Source organism: Cicer arietinum, chromosome 3, assembly GCF_000331145.2.
Source record: "Cicer arietinum cultivar CDC Frontier isolate Library 1 chromosome 3, Cicar.CDCFrontier_v2.0, whole genome shotgun sequence".
Classification (NCBI taxonomy): domain Eukaryota; kingdom Viridiplantae; phylum Streptophyta; class Magnoliopsida; order Fabales; family Fabaceae; genus Cicer; species Cicer arietinum.
In genome coordinates, this window is record NC_021162.2 from 64,583,269 (window position 1) to 64,597,371 (window position 14,103).

General features: G+C 29.5%; 1 protein-coding gene and 1 long non-coding RNA gene across 2 annotated transcripts; one reads left to right on the forward strand and one right to left on the reverse strand.

Moving 5' to 3' along the window:
• Positions 1-6,152: 6,152 nt before the first annotated feature.
• LOC101500931 (U11/U12 small nuclear ribonucleoprotein 65 kDa protein) lies at positions 6,153-11,852 on the forward strand. Its single transcript, XM_004493082.4, has 11 exons — positions 6,153-6,974; positions 7,077-7,148; positions 7,797-8,024; positions 8,796-8,877; positions 8,999-9,181; positions 9,547-9,711; positions 9,797-9,967; positions 10,305-10,392; positions 10,535-10,593; positions 10,765-10,830; positions 11,125-11,852. Exons 1-11 carry the CDS (start codon positions 6,793-6,795, stop codon positions 11,206-11,208), a joined length of 1,380 nt encoding a protein of 459 aa, XP_004493139.1. The 5' UTR covers positions 6,153-6,792; the 3' UTR covers positions 11,209-11,852.
• LOC101501459 (uncharacterized) lies at positions 11,829-13,386 on the reverse strand. Its single transcript, XR_189546.4, has 2 exons — positions 12,938-13,386; positions 11,829-12,653 (listed from the first exon to the last, which is right to left on the reverse strand). It is a non-coding gene; the product is annotated as an uncharacterized lncRNA (long non-coding RNA).
• Positions 13,387-14,103: the final 717 nt, after the last annotated feature.

Consider the following 14,103-nt stretch of genomic DNA (forward strand, 5'->3'; position numbering starts at 1 on the left):
TTTAAAGCTTTGGTTACCTAGCTAGTGCCTCCCAGCATGGCACGGCTATTGCTTCCTTTGAAAATTTCATGTACCCCACGAGACACAATATGCTTCTTTGGTCATTATAATTTCGGTATATAGACATTCATTTCTCGATGGCTAAATTCTTTCTAAAATTTATTTAGGAAACATATCAATGGATTGTATTAGTTTTAAGTGTTTGATCTCTTAATCTAGTCATTAGTACACTTTGGATGTCTCTCATCTTACTAATTATGTTGCATGTTTGGAATTTCTAAAAGTTTTATACATATCGATGTTTTTTCAAAGTTTAAATTCAAATTTAAGATCACAATTTAATTAAAAATAGTATTTTACAGATAACGTGAGTTATATTAAGTATATATTTAGTTCTATTTTTGAATGAATCAAAATTAATTTTAAAGATATAAAATTAGTTTTTTACATATATATTTGGATATTCTTGAGTAAAATCAAAATTGATTATCTTTATAATTAATTTTAATTTAAAATTAAAATTTGTAGTAATTTTTGTCTTCAAAATATATTTTTATTTTTAGCTTTGAATCTTTTATTCAACTTGTGTTAATTTACATGTATACAAATATAAATATTTTTTTAATATATTTTAATGACAAATATTAATTGTTTATTATGATTTTTTATATTAGTGGAACATTTTGCCTCCTTGTCACTCTAATCATTATATCCCTCATATCAACCACAAAGCCACCTCATATCATTCCATGTTTCTAGCACAATTTTGTTTTTGGATTAGATGTCTTATCACAAAATTTAATTGATGGATTTGTAAATGTAAATTTATTAAAAAAGAAACACAATATTAGGCCTATTAAGATCACAACTTCAACTCTACATTCACATGGTTACGAATATATTGAACCGAAATTTATATATGTGTACTATACATTTATGAAAGTTAACTAGGTAGGAGAATGAAAGAAAGGGGAGTATATAATAATTAAAATTAAAAAAAAAAGAATATTTGATTAAAGCTAATTAAATTATGAGTAGGCAGTGATTAATCAAGTTGATGTTGCATGTGAACAATCTCCTTAACCTGCGCAAAGATGCCTGTGGTGAGAGCATTTTGCAGAATATAAAAGGACATAAACCAGATTCTAATAATAATAATGTTTCTTTTGACAACAAAAACAACAGGTTTTTTCTTGATTGAATCTTTGGTTCAAAGGAACATCGTCATCCCTATTCACATATATATGTCATTCTCTTCATAACCTGTTTTCTCACATTTTTCGTACTTATATTATATCCATCATGTGATTTGGGCGCATTTACTATATACCTTCCCTCAACCTATACTATGTACTCTATTTCTGTGTTCCACTTTGAATATAAGCACACAAAAAAAAAAAAAGTAATTTAGACTAATTAAAAATAGAAATTAATTGTCATGTAAATGACATTTAGATAGTATAAAGTTATGGAAATATTTGATATGGTAGTGTGTGGTTTAGACCGCAATTAATACATATGTTCATTCGGTGTACATGTGATAGTTTTATTGATAAACTCTTTGAAACAAACACAAATAGTAATTAATCTTATTGAGTTTTCTAACAAAAAATATAATTGTAGTTTCTAAAAAAATTTTTATAAAGAAAGGTAATTAAAATATTCTTTAAGAATTGTTTTCTACAAATAATATCATTAAGTATGATAGAATTAGTTGATATTTAATTGTATTTAAAGTTATCAATTTTTTTTTGAATTGTAGTCTATAATTATAATTTTAACTGCAATATAAAAAATTTAGAATTTTGTATAATAATATCACAATCGCAATTATAGTCGCAACAATTATATTTATATATATTTTATTTATCACAAAAGAAAAAAATTTAGAGTATCTTTTTACCTGCAAATGTCACCACCACGATTTAAATAAGTATTGATGATTTATATATTGTACTTTTGTTTCATCATGACATTTTGCCCATTTCTTTCTATGTTAAGCATGGAAAGTATGGTGTAAAAAAAAGCATGGAAATTGAGCACACTCACCGTGGATTGTCTTATCTTGAGAAAAAGTTCACATATTTTAAATTCATTTTATCAGGTTAAAATTCCAGTAGTTTAATTAATATTGACCGTTCAAATTTCATGACAATGTAAATTACAAATATTTACCGTAAATTTTATATTTTTTTATACACATATCATTATTTTAAATCTTGAAATTATAAGTGTATGTCAATTAAAGACTTTAAATTTATGAAATATTAATTTATTCTTTAAATTATTTAATGATAATCAAAATATACCTTATCTTTTTCACAAATAAACAAAAAACAATCTTTAAAATAATTAATAGAAAATAAATATTTGGACTCGCTTTAAAAATTTGAAGAAATAATTTAAAATTTCGTAAATTTAGAATCTGAATTGCAAGACACTTACATTTAAGAGACAATGATAGTTTACTCTAGAATAAATAAGTGCTCACGATTAAGGGATAAGAGAGATGGGTTTAGAAGCAAGGTCTAAAAATAAATTAGAGGCTATATAGATTGATAGATAGGTAAATGATGATTGATGAGGTGAATAGCAAGCACGGTTGAGCAGGCAGGGGAATGGGATAAGGGCTAGGGGGAATTATTACTCATATTATTGTATTTTATTTTTTTATAAGAAAAGAGGGAATCGGTTATTGGAAGAGAACAAGGGTTTTCTACATATTCATGTGATGTGGATTTGGAGTTTTGGCCTTTTTAATGTAATGATTATATTAAATGGATTAATATGTGTGAGTTTGGATATTCCTTTCCATTCAAAGCAAAGCGTTCATTGGGGTTTCATGCTTGCGGGGGAACTTAACCGCACTTTTATGGTTGTGAGTTGTGACTTCTTTGTAGCTTCTTCCTTCTTTCTGATTTTTATTGCTTCTTTCAACCGGATAAAAAGTAGTACATAAATGTAAAGTTTGAGAATTGTCAAGGAATAAACCAATCATGGACACTCATTCCTTAGACCATATCTCACATGTGCACATTACTTATTAAATATTTCTTTTAATATTAATATCTAATAAACACTTAATTTTTTTAACTCAATATCACACACACAAAAAAAATTAATTTTATTACATACGTCCCGTCCTACAAAAAATACAAAGAGATGATGCTTTCATCACTACACTTTGATGCTTCCATGACTACACTTCCTCTTATTTATTATCTTCTTCTTCGTCTTATAATCTTCATTCAACATCATCTTTTCTTTTCTACGTAAATGTTTAATTACAAAATCAAACCAAAAATAAAAAAGAATCAAACTATAGTTCACCCTTTTGAAAACAGTAATTTAAAACAAATTAAAATTAAATAAAAATTTTAATGATTAAGACGTGAGTTTAAAATATTTAAAAAAATATATATCAGTACTTGAATTTAGTTTAAGATTTTGATAAATAAATTAAAAAAAAATCCGTTACTTGAATAAATTAATTTGAGATTTTGATAAATATATCTCAATGAAAATGTTTTGACATTTGACCTTTTCTTTTCTAATAAGTATTGGTCTGATTAACTACATAATTGGACTCAAGCAATTAATGAAAATCTAAGTTCGGTTTGAATAATTGTTGTCTTATATTTTACTTATCTCTCAATCAAGTTTTAAATAATTACTAAGATTTCACTTAACTAAGAATAAGAGTGTTAAAAACAAACAAAAAAAATTACTTAAAAAAATAAATAAACATCAGTATAATTAAATGCAGAATCTCTATATTTTTCACACGATACATACATTTGATAGTATTTTTTTTTAATTCTTAGAAGAGATCGTAGATTCTATCATAATTAACTTATACAATTGTGATTTTTTAAATTCAAATTCGAAACATAACGTTCAACCTTACAATATCAACATTTGTTATTAAAAAAATCATCTCATGGTATTAGTATTAGTATTTTGTTCATGTAAGAAAATGAAAAGTAATCAACTATAATGATATAATAACGAAAGTTGTTTCAAAAAAATAATAATGAAAGTTTTCCGTCAAAAAATAATACTCCTGAGTTCATATTGACGGTTTTAGTTATATATGGGGGCGTTTATCATGAGTTCATACACGTCTAGCGAAGTTGCATTATTGGCTTCATTGTTGATTGACAATCAAATCTCAAACCTATTAATCTTACATGTGTCTATCTTTGATGGACGTAATCTTAGACTAATTTTCATGACTACCAATAATTGATTTCAGTTCAACTTTCAGCCAAGTTATAGATTATCAAACATTTTGTCATATCCTACCTCTAATTAAAACACGTACTAGTACATTTCAGACACATCTTGTGAAAGCTAAGAAAAAAATGTCGCATTATAAAATCATATATGCTAATTTCCAACCAACTCATCTAGACTTTCTAGGTGACGGACAATCTATCAAATTTACTGAATGTTGGTATGTAGTTTGACTGAAAATACACAACTTGTTCCTTTTCATATATAACTGCTATTTCGTTAAAGTTATGTAAATTTTTTTTTTTAGCGGGTTTAGAGTTATGCTAAGCTAATATAATAAATATTTTTATAATTTAATAATAATAATAATAATAAATTTATGACTGTTATATTTTTTATTGTTAATTTGTATATAAAATATATTTTTTATTAGTTGAAATAATTTATTTTTTTACTTTTATTTTTTCTTTCATAATTTTTGTTATCAAAATTTAAGTTTAATTTTATTTTAAATTTAAATAATGTATAATAATATTAACTAAAATATTTAAATTAATATTTTAAGTTGTAATAAAAATAAATATAAATAAAATATTAATGTATAAATTAAAGTTGTGTGACCTAATATTGTTCTTAAAAATTAATCGTTGGAATAAGAAAAAAGAATGGGTTACTTCAAGATGATGTAGCACAGTTGACCGAATCCATATTGAGTTTACCGTTGAAGATACTACAAAAATTTTAAAGATTAGTTTTTGGTTGATCAAGATAATATAGAACATTGAAAATTTATGTGTAGTTTACACTTAATACTCTTATCTTATATTCGAACGAACACAATTCTCAACATACTAAATGTCTCTATAATTATCATTTTCATAAAATTTAAAATACATACTATTAATAGATAGTGAACAATGTTATTATAAATATTCAAGATCATCTAAATTGTATTTATGAAATTTAAAATATATACTATTAATAGTAGTTTATAGTGAAAAATGTTATTATAAATATTAAAGATACGGTTATATTTTCATAAATAATCGTACACCGTGTTGGGTGGGCTCACTCCCCAAGTGGAACCCACCAATTTTACTAGTATTATCGCTAATTATCTCTGATTTTTTCCCAACACACCGGAACTTACATAAAATTTATGATGAAAAAATATTAAGATATTGTTGGATGTAAACTATATATAAAACACTTCTTAGAATTTAAGGTCTTGCTAACTATACTTGTTACTTTTGAGAATATTATTAATAGTTATTAAATTGTAGGGGTAGATTAAGTAGGTGTGAGGGTGATGACACCTATAATAAAAAAAAAAATCTAGAAACCAACAAGGCTGGGTGCAATGTCATTAAATTCGAAATATGAGCGGCCCAAGTGAGGGCCGAGAGTCCAACATCTTGGCCCACTTAAAAGTGATCAATACACATCTGATTTTTCTATCTTTAGGTTATTCTTTTAAATTGGAAAGAGTTTTTTTTTTTAAGAGATACTTTAACCCAATATAATAAATGTTAAATTAAATTAATACAAAGTAGATTTCTCTTTTTGATTTTATCTATGACAATTCTTATGTGAAAAATTTAACGAGAGATTAATATGGCTGTCATTGTTTTGTAAAGACGATTATTTTTAATGTCAATTCTCTAATTTTTATATTGATATTTCAATTGATCATTGAATTTTTAATTAAATGAATTGGATTTCTTTTGTCAAAATAAGAAAGCAGTAGAACGAATACAACATTTATGAATGATCTAAGAGTGAAAGCAAATAACAAGAATTTATATAGAAAAAAGTAATTAATTTGGGACCTCTCAATTAGACCATTCAAAAATCTCACATGAAGATATTATAAAGTTTAAAGATCATATTCTAATATAAGCAAATATCTTCCACCTTGAATAATTGTAGAATTCATTCCTCTCAAAAACTAACAAACATAATCGCTAAGTTAACTTGAGCGTCTAGGTCTTTTACTTTTGGTACTTTTATTGGAATTCATATTCCTAATTGTATTGCCATTTTAATTTTTTAATTTTGTCAAAAACACTTCAAAACAAATAGAGGTATATGACATGTGTTCATGTGCCTCGTATGATGTATTAAAAACTTTGTAGGATGTTTTGCCTATCTTTTAGTATATGAATGTGTGAATCTTCAGCAATCTTTTATAGAAGGGGTAGAATCTAATTCACTAAGATGGTGAGATAGACCCTTATTAATGAAATTTTAATCATCTAAAAAAACAAGATAAAGGAATATTTAATTACAAAATTTGGGTATGTAACAGATAAATTGATGAAAAAATCACACAATTCTAGATTATAGAAGACCCAACTACGAAACGCAGGAAGAAACTATCAAGCTTTGTGTCCACCTTCTCCGTCCCCGCATCGGTAACTTTACCGGTTTACCCTCCAGACGCCTTTCAGACGCCATTCCTCAAACACCTTCCAAACACTATTTGGTTCTTTCAATTTCAAATACTTAACAACACTCTCGTGAAAACAAAAGAGTGACAAAAACTGCCAACATTTCATGGCTTCCAATCCTTCTCTTCAATTTGGTTTTCAAGGCAACATAGATCCAAACCCATGTGCTGGTGAATCATCGGCTACGCTTTTAATCAAACACCTTCCAGACGCCATTCCTCATGACACCCTTTCGCGTCTCTTGTCTCATTACGGTGCTTCCTCTGTTCGCCCTTGCTCTCGTGGAAGGTATGATCACCAATTTTATTTTATTTTTATTCCAATTCTTCTGTGTTCAAGATTACTGTCAAACAACGCATAGGTCTTAATTGTTTTGATATAATAATGCAGATTGAGAAATTGTGCTTTTGTGGATTTCAAAAATGATATGCTGGCATCTCAAGCACACCGTCAATTAAATGGGTATTCATTTTAATAATTTGCTTACTTAGTGCATTGTTGGATTGGTATGAGTTTGGTAGAATCATAGTGTGTCAATGTGATTTTGGCAAATGTTTTGTTTTACCGTAGCGAAAATTGATTTTAGTTAAAAGTAAGTTTAAGGTAAAATGATTTATGTTTAGATACGTGAAAGTGAGTTGACCAATAAATTTGATTGTAAAAATCATATTAGTAGGCGAAAGCTACAAATCCTCATTTCAAGTTAAAATCAATTGTAGAGACAAAACCATTTTAATCGAGAATGTTCAGATATACCAAAATAAATTTGAAGTTTTCAAAATTGCTTTTGGCTCTTCCAAATGAAGCCAAACATGCACAAAGAAGCGTCAAACAAAATCACGGTGCCACCTTGATTTCATCAAACTCATTGTGCTTCCAAACATTGCACTGAAATTTCTTATGTTGAGATAAATTGATTGCATATTCAAGAGAATCACATATGCCTTTGGTTCACAGAAATATATTTTGATAGCGTGATATCCTTTTTGGTTTATTGATTTTACAACATTATAAACAAAATACATATTAAGAAATTGTGGTTCAAAGATAAACCCATTTGAAATAAAATTCTTTTAATGATTGTATCTTTGTTCTCTTGGGGTTAATCAGGTTGAAATTTCTTGGTAAAGTATTGTCAGCAGAGAGAGCTAGTAAGCCAATTGAGAATGGGGATAAAAGCCGTGGAGCTCAGCTGGGAAAAGACTCTAAAACATCAGCCGTGAAGAATGAAAATGTAACCAAACCTATTGATGGAGATACAAAATCAGGAGGCCTTCCTATTCCAGAGCCAATTGCCCATAGACTTGGTGTTGATTATCCATTTCCTCCTCATCTCGAGTATGATTCTAATCGTCACTTTGCAGTTGTTAGTTTTTGTTGTTTTTTGCAATATATCAGTGTATATCATATAATGCTTGAAGTCGAGGCTTGACTTGAGTCAGCCTTCTTAGCTTAGTTGTTACTTGTTAAGCTTTTAGTTTAGTTGACAGATGCAGACTACAGCCAAGGTTCTGTCAAATCTTGTTAGTTAGCTATAGGAAGTTTTAACGGTCACTTTTATCTGTGCAAATTTTATAGTTGGTGTTTATCATCCATTTCATACCTATCTCGAATATGCTGTTACTTCTCTCTCTGCAGTGACTAGTATTTGGTCTTTTGCTGCACTTGTTAAAAAAATGAAATGAAAGAAAAGAAAGTTATTGAAAACTAATATGTGGTTATATATTGTCATGGTTGGTCGGATAGAGTCTTCTATCAATTTTAAAGAATTGTTCTCAGAATTTTGTGCAACAGATTTGTTGGTGTAAAAGTAATATTTGGCTGGGCAATGTTCTGGTAATCCATTTTACTTGATGTCATACTCCTATGAAATTATAAATGTCTTGAATCATGGAAAGTATTACACATGGTGATCAGTTTTAAAAATTGTGAATCTATTGCTACTTGCAAGCATTTCTCATGTTGACTAATACTACCACGTATCCTGCTATTAAACATGGAAAGTATCACGCATCATGAATCAATGATTAGTTTTAAATAAAAATCAATGTTTAAGTGTAGAATCTTTTTGTTTGGTTTACTCATAATCTAACGATACTTGTTTTTCAGGTATGCTTATCCTCCACCGGATGGAAATATACTGACCAACATTGTGAATGCTCTAATTGCTGTTCCTCGCTTTTATACTCAGGTTGGTCCAGTATTAAATGAGGCTTCAAAGATTTATCGGTTTCTTTTACCAGCACATGTGGCATTTTCGGTGTGCTCATTTTATACTGATCCATCATATTGATTGCACCTCTTTAATATAGGTTCTACACTTGATGAACAAAATGAACATCCCGGCTCCATTTCGTATGGCACTACCCACACCACCATTACCTCCAGAGGTGCCAGCCCCGCCCCCACCTGTGCCTCCTCCTCATTCTGTAACTGTGAAGCCTCAGTCCGCAGATATGTCTAGTGATGAATCAGAAATGGAATCTTCAGATGAGGTAACATCTTCAGTGCTTCCTAGGGATCAAACTGATCCTCTTTATCCTTTGTATAACAGCCTAAATCTTTCTGAATCGGTATGCAGCATACATTTATGTTTTGTTTTTCATTCAGCAACATATTTAATGTCATATTCTTTACTTTAGTATTACTTTTGTGGAAGTTACCTTTTTATCATTATACACTATGCTTAGGTTGCATCTTCTTGTTGTTCTGTACGAGAATTTTTTTATCGAAACATGAAATTATTTTGTATTTGAATATCAAACTATAACAATATGGTGCCAAAACTGCCAATAGGAGATATTTTTTTCTGCTTTTAGTGAAGTTTGATTATCAGAGGAACATAATAAAAGCTTTTTAGGAGGATGGAGCAAGAACAGAAAGTTCTGGACGAAAGCGAGCCAGGCGTGAGGCCATTGTTGGCCCTGCTATTGATAAAGATGTGGCTCATGAGTCTGTCGGAGTAAAACCTGCCACCTTGATCCCAAAAGAAATCCCAATGATAAAAAAGAACCATGTCTTAAAGGTATTTTGTTTTCTCGAGATTGGTTGCAGGAGCATATTAACATTGTTTTTATCTATTAATTCTGTTTTGCTTTGCGATTTTGCAGATCAATATTGCTCCCAAAGCATCCCTGAAAGAACATAAGGATAATGACACAAAGCAAGAGTTACAAGAGCCAGATAAAGAAGCTCTGGATCCCAACAAATTTTTGACTACCGATGAATTAGAGAGAGGAAAGTTGCCTCCTGAGGAGATCTTATCTCTTCCAATGTTTAAGGTATGGATCTTATCTCAGTCTAATAGAAGGAAGAAAAATTGGTAGATGTAACTCTTGCTGCTGACAGATTAGCTTCATTCATTGTGCCACCCCACTGTTCTTATTGTTTTTCATCAGGATTTTGACTACTGAATTCTCAATCATGAAGTGATTGATCTATTTGAACTTTATGACTAATATTTAAATTCATCTGATGCATTGCCTGTTCCTTATAAGGACTAATACTTTGGAATTGTTCATGGTTTAATAGGGCGCAAATTATTTGATTTATAAGAGCTTCCATGGTGTACAAATGTATGTTATGAGACTTACGTATTTGCACTGATGGATTGTGCAGAACTATACAGCTGGAAATCCTGCTTCTGTGTTGTATATTAAGAATTTGGCAAAAGATGTGATTGCTGATGATTTCTATTTTTTATTTGGTGAGTTTTCAAGACTTTTAATATTCAAGTTTTGTTTAATACATTTTTTGTGCAATTAAAATGCTCTGAGATTTTCTTTGTATATAATTACTGTCTGAGTGTTAATTCCACCGATTACCTGATATTTCTTTTGTTTCTTCAGGGTCCTTCTTTGGAAGTACCGAGGCTGCTAAGTCTGGTCTGCAAGTCAAACTGATGCAGGTAAAATCTCAGTCATCTCCATGATCAATTTTTGTTCTTTATGTTATGCAAAAGTAGATCCTAAATTGTAGTCGCTTGCTAGAAGACAACCTAGTTAAATAACAACTGGTGCAACTTACATTGATTCAGAGTGCTCATTCAATCAACCAGTATTAACGTTTTGAATTACAGGAAGGAAGGATGAGGGGTCAAGCTTTTGTAACATTCCCCTCCACAGAACTGGCTCATCGTGCTCTGGTATGTTTCTCACAAGATATTTGTTTTCTTTCCTCTTTTTTTTAATTGTTGTTTTTTAAAGATGATTATGTTTGAATTTTTTTCTTATGTTGGCATAAAATTCTTGCAAAATTGGCTAAAAGGAAAAATCAATAGTAACGGTGCTAGCTTGTTTTGGAGATGTAACAACAGCATATGCAGTTTGAAATTTACTATTCATCTTAATTTTCATGAGCTCCGCTGTGAAGAATCCATTCATCAAATTATTTATTTTTTTTGTCTTATTAATGTTGTTTATATGAACATTGGTTGCAGAATCTAGTGAATGGATATGTATTCAAAGGCAAACCAATGATCATTCAGTTTGGTCGGAACCCTGCTGCTGCCAAGGGAACTTAAATCTATGGACAGAGAAGGGATGTTTCCTGTATTAAGTTTTAAGAAGCACGCAATTCTTCATATCACATTGCTTGAATACTTGCATAACTACAGATCGTTAATGATGCATTCTTCATTCAATGACTGGGAGAGTACTCTGAGATGGAACTAGACGTGGCTACATCAACATTCGCTAGTGTTACTATGCACTCTCCTTAGTTAGTTATGTAGTGAGATGCTGAGATATAAAACTAATTTGCATGGGAATTTAGAATTCAGAACCAGATTGTTAGCAAGAGGAGTTGGAAAGGCAGACCAAGATTCTTACGAAGGAAGTACTGCTGTTATTGCTGTAGTTGGTCCTTTTTGGCACCCAAACAATTGATTAACTTTATCATACTACAAACATGATGATCCTTTGGTTGAATTAAGCGCACAGAAAGCATAGGGTGACACTTAGTTCATTTCCTGTAGTACTAAACATTAATAGGAAACTTGGCTACAATTATGGGCATGGCAGCAATGTGTTGATTGTAGTTTTTGTTTTATTTTTTTCTTCCTATTTTTAAGGAATTTGTAGATGTATTTTTTATTTGTAAAAGCTCTTTCAAAATATTCAATTTTTTATTGCAAAAGCAAAATGAATATTTTATGTATATACTTCATACTCACTAGCACAAGACATGCTAGGTGATCATAATTTAGCATTTCACCCAATTCCACCATCATCAAGCAATGGCATATTACAAAAGATTGCACCCAAATAAAATTCAAACAAACCCACTGAATATTCAGCATTGTTTATTCAGAATAATATGTTCATCGCTGTCATTATGCAGAAAAATTAGCAGTGTATTTTGACAGCAAACCAGCAACCGTACCATCCTTATTGGATCAAACCCCGGTTACAAGACCATCGCCAGCAGCAGCCCCATTCATCATAAATCATAACTACATAACCTAATTATTTCATGCAACCCTTCTAAAAACTAGCCAATTTGGCTTTCTTGCTCACCCTTTTCTTCTCATTTTTGCTGCATCTTCACTCCACCACATCCACAACATCCTGTGTTTATCGCTCCACCAATGAGCTCGTCTTCCTCATCCACTCTGATTCAAATTTGGTTTCTGCATTGTGCAGCCCTTAAACTTAATGGCACATCAGCTTATGTCAAGCCTCCGCATAAATTGAAACATTGCCGCCTCTTGCCCTCATATACAGTCGCCACAATGAGTCAGATCCAGTAACAGCACCTATCCATCCAATATTATTTTCTTTGACATCTCCTACACCACATTACACTTACCATTAATTAATTATTTGAAACTCCCTAGCATCCAAAAGGATTTAGGCACCATTGGAACAGATTTCATGCAGTAGAGAATATCATTTGCCAAATGATTTCAAACAGTAGAGAATACTATTTCCTTCCACATAGAGCTTGAAAACTCGACAGATGAATAACCTGCAAAGTTGTTGATTCACAGTATGAAAATCCATAACTAGTAAAGTAATATAAGTTGTTAATTAACAAACAATTTTGCTAAAATAAAAACTAGCCAAAATTTCAGAATGGCACATGCGTAGTATTTATTTTACTTGCTTGCCATCCTTTTTCAAAAATAAATAAATAAAAATAGACAACGGTGACCATAATTGGTTTGTTTAATACATGGATAAGAAAATATAAACAAAGGGACAAGCCAGAAGTAAAGTTTTGATTTAGGGAGAAGATGTGTTGGATGTTACCTTCCTAAACGATGCACCCTCTTTCAATGGTATATAATAGAACGTTGATGTTAAAAAAGAAAGTAAAACTGAAAAGGAAATTGTTGATGCAAATGTAAAATCCGACATGCATTTTCAATTTAGGAGAGGGAGTTAAAAGAAAAGGAGAGAGATTCAGTGACCAGCTTAGCTACTTGACTTGAAGTAGGGAAGGTGCCACGTTGAAAGGATGAACTTGTTTTTACCATAATTCAATAAACCTGCAGCAAGGGTAATAAAGTAATATTATCACGACCATCTAGAAGGTTTTAGATAAATTGAGAACAGGCTATTCAATGGGCTTTTCTGCCCAAGGATTTTGAATTACTTGGTCAAAAACGTCATTATATTCAACTAGTGGTTTTTTTTTACGATCTGAGTCTATTTTGAAATGTGAATGTGCAACACACACTTTGATTTAATAATAGGAATCGTTTGTAGTCCACCTAATGTTTTCTGACAATGCTTACTTCATTATAAAAATACAATAACTGTAATATTAACACATTTAAGATGTTTGTTAAAAAAATGTGTAAAAGTATTTATTCAAAAATTAATATTTTAAATTTTAAAGATCTTAATGTATTATTTTTAAGATAAACTTTTTGTTTTTAATATCTTTAACAATAATCCTCGAATATTTATTAGCACTTCCTTAAAAATAATTTTTATTTACTACTTCAACATTTTGTTTTCTTATAACATTAAAATTTTCATAAAATAATTTAAAAATATAAAATAAAATAATTATTTTAATTAGACATAATCTCAAGTAATTCATTTAAATTAAAATTTATTGATTATTATTCATCTTTAACGAATATCAATCACTGTTAAATTTAGTAAAATTGTAAATTAAGAAAATTCGATTATATTTGCATAGAATAATATATATATATATATATATATATATATATATATATACAATATTGGATAAAAACCCTAATTGGACAAGAATAAGCCTAGGTAAAATTTATTGATTATTATTCATCTTTAACGAATATCAATCACTGTTAAATTTAGTAAAATTGTAAATTAAGAAAATTCGATTATATTTGCATAGAATAATATATATATATATATATATATATATATATATATATAATTTAATATAAAATTAATGATAGTTATTTATATATTTTTTATTA